At 40.3% G+C, this 6,004-nt stretch overlaps 2 protein-coding genes across 3 annotated transcripts in view; both read left to right on the top strand.

Moving 5' to 3' along the window:
- Positions 1-175: 175 nt before the first annotated feature.
- Positions 176-4,095, top strand: LOC117263763 (trypsin-2-like). Its single transcript, XM_033637388.2, has 6 exons — positions 176-657; positions 936-1,086; positions 1,180-1,436; positions 1,581-1,717; positions 3,208-3,309; positions 3,861-4,095. Exons 1-6 carry the CDS (start codon positions 618-620, stop codon positions 3,906-3,908), a joined length of 735 nt encoding a protein of 244 aa, XP_033493279.1. The 5' UTR covers positions 176-617; the 3' UTR covers positions 3,909-4,095.
- Positions 4,096-5,077: 982 nt separating this feature from the next.
- The window catches only part of LOC117263476 (putative ATP-dependent RNA helicase ddx6), a 19,099-nt gene continuing 18,172 nt past the window's right edge, over positions 5,078-6,004 (top strand). For both annotated transcript variants that reach the window (XM_033636871.2, XM_033636870.2), the window contains exon 1: positions 5,078-5,237. The gene's annotated coding sequence lies outside the window, so the exon portion shown is untranslated. The remainder of the gene's footprint in view (positions 5,238-6,004) is intronic.

The raw sequence follows: 6,004 nt of genomic DNA, 5'->3' as shown, positions 1-6,004 counted from the left end.
GCAAAGATTGCCTGTGCTTATTTGAAGCTTCTGGACATATTATTATTAACCAGGACTGGTCTGAGCAGAGTGTTACCTCGTCTGTTAGCACAACCTGTACCGTGCAGCCATATGATAAACCTCATGACCCTCTTAAGATTATGTGTAACAATCAGAAATGTAATTTTATCAGCCATTTCATATATTGTGGTTGTGTTAGCATGTGTTGTGTAGAAACACACGTTTATTTGGGTTTTCATGGATAGACGACTGCTATTATTACTGTACACAAACTTGTATTGCAGGTTATATAACTGGTAGAATAACATTGCAACACATTCCAAACCCAAACATTATAACACTTAACCCCACTGGCAGAGTAACGTCTGAATAGAAGTTATTTTACACAGCTTGACATTTCCCATCCCTCATGAAGGCTTAAGTGTTTGCACTGTCACAGTTGTCGGAGTTCCCATGTAATGTTTTTGACGTGTTTCTTCTTCAGCATCTTCTGTTGGTCCCTCCTCACTATCAGCTGTCAGTGATGTTAACGTGGGGGGTGGGGGCAAACACACTTTAAATTTGAGGTGCAAAGTGAGATACCTTCCTGTCTGCAGACGAACCAAACCACAGCCATTATGTTGCTCTTTGCTTTTCTCGTGTTGGTGGGCACCAGTGGTAAGTCTGAGTGGAAATAAAGCCTTTGCACTTTTGCCAGATAGATTAAAAGGGACTTTCTCAAGAGTTTGGAATAGAAGTTTTCTTTTGTTTGCTCATTTTTACACATCTTCCAAAGTGTATGGTAATATTTCAGGGTCATGACCTTTGCCAGACCATGAGAATCTTTATATGTGATTCAAATAACAAGCAAAAAAACACTTGACAGGGGTGTTCTGATTATTTCACACACTTGTTCTGTGTCTGTGCCTTCTCCTCTCTTGCTGCCACCTGCACAGCTGCCCTGGGCTTTGACGATAAGATCGTAGGCGGCTACGAGTGCAGGGACCACTCCGTCCCCTGGCAGGTGTCACTCAACAACGGCTGGCACTACTGCGGAGGAACCCTGATCAATGACCGCTGGGTCGTCACTGCTGCACACTGCTATAAGTAAGTTCAGGACTGATTTATTCCTAACGCATCATACTTTCAAATGACTTTTGTTCTAATCATCTCTCTCCATGTTTCCACTCCGCCTCTCAGGGGTGAGGATATTGAGCTGCGTCTGGGTGAGCACCACATCGGCTACAAGGATGGCCCCGAGCAGTTCATCGCTCCTGCCGTCATCATCCCCCACCCAGAGTACGACCGTTACACCATCAACAATGACATCATGCTGATCAAACTTGCTGAGCCAGCGGAGATCAATCAGTACGTCAAACCCATCGCTCTGCCCCGCAGCTGTGCCCCCGCAGGCACCCAGTGTCTGGTCTCTGGATGGGGAGCCACCCAGAGCCCCTGTAAGTCTGGGATCACAGAAGAGTGTATTACCTGAGAAGAGTTTTATCATCATCATTATATTCACAGGTCAGAGATCAGACTGCAGGGGTCAAGATGATGAGCCCAGTTAAAATGTCTCTCTTGATTCTGTTTGTGTGATCCAGTCGGTTGTTTGAAATGCCTGCACTGTCTGGATCTGCCCATCCTGCCTCAGGAGGACTGTGAGCGCTCCTACCCCAACAGGATCACCTCCTCTATGTTCTGCGCTGGCTTCCTGGAGGGAGGAAAGGACTCCTGCCAGGTACATGACAGCAGAAATATATAGACAAGACAAATACATATAAGACAATCGGTCAATTAGATTTTTGTTTTAATTCAGTTACATGTCACAAAATGCATCTTTTTCATTCAATTTCATAGATTTTGTGTGGGGTCATGTTTTCATCTTCTTACATAGGCCTATGTGTCTGTATGTAACCGGTGGACTTCTGCATTGTATTGGACAAATGAGAGACGTGCCGTGACACTGAGATCTCCTTATGGTTCACCTTAGTCCATTCTGACAAACAAAATGGGGAACAGAACCTCCAACCCAGTTATACTCCCCACTCCAGCTCCGCTCCCCAGCCCAGTCACCAGAAAAAAATGTTGGCATTGTACATTTCTGCAAACCATGAATATGTTACATTTGCACATCCAATAGGTATCATATCAACATTTCTAGAATGATGTAGTATTTAAGCTGATTCTGTTACCAGGAGCTGTTGTAGACCAACAAACAACAAAACCAGTTGTGCTGTAGCAAACCAACGCTGTTTTTCCAGCTGTTTTTAGCCCCCGCACTTTTTTTAATCTACCCTCTGGACAGTGCCATGAAAAGTGGTTGTCTTTTTTTACAGAGACATCGCTGTGTTTAATGCCGGGTAGGTACCCCCAAATCCAGGGTTTTTAAGCCAAAATTAAAAGCACAAAACCATATGCAAGTTTTTGTGCCGAAACGTAACCCCATGGTCACCACAGTGCTGTTGAAATGTCATAAAAGTAAAGTTTCAGTGGATTTACTACATAATAATGCACAAATGTAATCTATCTATGGTTTGCAGAAACGTACAGTGCCAACATTTGTTTGGTGATTGGGTTTCCCTCCCACAGAGGGATTGTACAGAAGGGCAGCCACAGCAAATTGTTAGCAATGGAATAACATATTAATATACAGTAAAATACAGGACAAACAAAACTGAAAACAGAACCTTTATATAACCTTTGTCCTGCCTGCTCCAGCTCTTACACACATAAAATACACAAAACAGAAGTGAGCTTTAAGCTAGCAGCACTCACCGTCAAAACAGCTATGTTTAAGTGTCAGTGTGTTGAAATCACTGTGTCTAAAGGCTGTGACAGACATTAAGTACAAGAAATAATGAGTCGGATAAGGATCATTAATGGGCCAGAGCACCAGAGGAAATAGCACCCACCTCCCTCAGACAGCATGGGAAAGAAGAAGGGGTGGAAGAGATTTATAGTAGAGACCACAGAAGAAGAAATGAAGGAGGAGGTGCTCTGAATTTCAACACATATACATTCTTGAGCTTGGAGGTCCGCACAGTCAAAAATGAACTGTAACCAGATAGATTTTGTGATTATAACAAGACATAACATCACTCTCAATATTTATCTTTTTGCTTCCTTTTTTGTTACATCTTTTTACCATAACTATTACTCTCATTACATTTTTGTAATAGTGTTGTGATTGTTTAACACAGTGCTTTTTCTTTTCATTCTCTCCATCAGGGGGATTCTGGCGGCCCTCTGGTGTGTAATGGAGAGCTCCAGGGTGTAGTGTCCTGGGGATGGGGCTGTGCTGAAGAGAATCGTCCTGGTGTCTATGCCAAGGTGGGTGCACTCAAGTTGTCTGTGTAAAAAGTAACTACTTTAGCTTTTAACAAATTTAAAACGATCCAACCTGCACAGACATTTTGTTAGTTCAGAAGTAGAACTAAGTACAACACTTCTGAAGGTGACATTATTTACTGCCATCTCTTGAGGATTTTGTGAGTATGTGTCATGCTTTGTGAAATGAATCATGTATTGAATTGTTGTTCAGATGGTTATATGCCATTATTTAAACTGAACTTTAAACTCCTGTACTGCAGTGAGAGCCTTAACTGATAACTAACCTTTGCAAAGCTCAGCTCTGTTGTGTCATAATGAGTCATACCTGAAGGTAATTTTGACTCAAAATTTAATATCTGAGGAAAGTATCTTCAAATCTTTGATCTTAATTATACCTGATTTATATATAAATATTTATCCGAGAGCAACATCCTAAAGTAGCCAATGTGTCCTCTCTGACTTTCAACACTCTTCTTGCATGTGTCACAATCATTTCTAAACCACACCAGGTGAATCTCCTCTCATTTGCGATATTAAATTATTCTCCACAGGTCTGCCAGTTCACTGACTGGATCCACTCCACTATGGCCTCTCACTGAAGTCCATCTGTAGAGGAGAGATCAAATCTGTCTGCCGCTGCTGTTCATTTCATGTTAACTCACTGACTCTTTATTACATGAGGACAATATTTATACAGCTTTATTAACCAGTTCACAACTTCTTTGACTGTCAGTGGATTGTGTTTTAACAATGACAGTAAAATATTATCATGAGTACCAACTATAATCTGTCTTTGGATTTTTTTTATATCAGTCTTTTACTATAACAGTGTGTGTAGTGGGAGTTCCTGAAGAGGAAAGCATTGAACTACCCTGGTTAAAGTTTTAAAAGTTATAATAAAAATGATAACATAAAGCTCATTACTTTGAGGTCACACCAGTTTACAACAAAACTAACCTCTTTTCTGTCTCCTTTAAGCAGCCTTACCAGGTTTTGCATGTTTAGCCAATTTACAACAAATCATATATACTTTACATCAAAGCTAACATTATTTTATATTATAGAAATCGCATTTGTTCCCTACTGTTCCAGACACCTATTGTTCTAATTCTTTCTACACTCTTGAAACTGGCCTTATATTAGTTATGTAATTCATTCACTTTAACAGCATCACCTCACAACAACAAAGTGAATGCAGACTTAATGCTTACCATGATGGATTACGCAATGATAAAAAGTGTTAAGAAACAGATGGATGAACAGAAACGAATGGAACAATTGCGTGGATTCATAAAACAGATTACATCCATAAATCTAAAGCCGTTTCGCATGAATTTGACAAACAGGTAGCAAATAAATAAATCATACGTGGTTTCTGGATATAAGGATCCAGGTCCTCTAAATACGCTTGTATAATTTTTTAAAGATCACAATGATTTAAGGATTTATTTTTTACATATTCACAAGGTTTAGATTCCGGTCCCTAAAATGACATCTTTACACTTTGGTACATTTAATATCCTAAAGTGTTATTTTGTAAGCCACTGTCCTACTGTCCTACTTTATAAATAAACTATCACTGCAGTGCTTTTACCTGAGTAGTATTTATGAGCACAGTTTCAACCACTTTTGGAAACAATTGTCATGAAAATATAAAATTCTCTTTAAATGTACTAAAATAATCCACGCAGTATCCATGTGTGACAGCAGGTGGCAGTAGCGTCGTGGAGTGTCACATGTAATAAACAGGAGGGAGACGCCGAGGAAGAGAAGACGAAGAAGGCGGCGACCATGTTGATTTAAAGGAAGAAGAAACACAATAGAGGCGATTTATTTCAAGAAAAAATCTGTTACTAAAGCGAATTACAAAGGAAGTAGTTGATCAACCGCACATCGTGTACACCTTGCAACTTACCAGAGAAACTAAGGTAGGTTTGCGTTGGCACGGAAGCGTCCATTTTCCTTTAAAAAAAATCCGAGTTGTGAGCTGGCTAGCACATAGCTAACGTTAGCAAGTGGAGTTATTTGTGCTAAATTAGCCTCGAGGCTAACGAGCTTGCTAATTGTGTGACATCGCGTTAACGATGGAAATACAAAGAACGCAACGTTAACGACGTGTAATATTGTAGTAGATAAACTGTACACATACATTGTCATATTTCGTAATTAAAATCTCTTCAAAAGTCTGCGTGTGTCGAAGCGGCTCAGCGGTTAGTTAGCTTAGAGCTAACACTGGCTTAGCTTTAACTCAGTAGCTCAAATGTTGTTTCCCCCGAGACGCAGTAAGGTAGCGTTGTTAGCTTATTGACTTATGAAGGAAGATGAGTTCGACCTAACATGGCCACACAGATGGTTTGAATATTTTAAAGTTAATAAATGTTAACCGATGTGTAGAAAAGGTTTGGAAATAAAATAACGTCATTAATTTGAAGTTGAAGTGAATGGAAACCCGAGCGGTTGAAGTACGAGCCGTCAGTTTGTAGCTGAAGTAAATAAACTCGGAGTTAGCATAGTCATCAGCGACTTTAACCGACTTAGAGTTTATCACAGTGTATGTTCTGTAGTTATTGAATTTGTTTCGGGCAGATTTAGAGTCTTAACTGTAGGTCAGTCTTATTTTAAGTCCAGGCAGTTTGGGCTTCGCTAATCGGCCTCAGAAGATTTCCACCTGGCAGGTTCACCTGTGCAATCTCAA

The sequence above is a fragment of the Epinephelus lanceolatus genome, chromosome 16 (assembly GCF_041903045.1).
Source record: "Epinephelus lanceolatus isolate andai-2023 chromosome 16, ASM4190304v1, whole genome shotgun sequence".
Taxonomy (NCBI): Eukaryota; Metazoa; Chordata; class Actinopteri; order Perciformes; family Serranidae; genus Epinephelus; species Epinephelus lanceolatus.
This window is presented reverse-complemented; position numbering and strand designations above follow the sequence as displayed.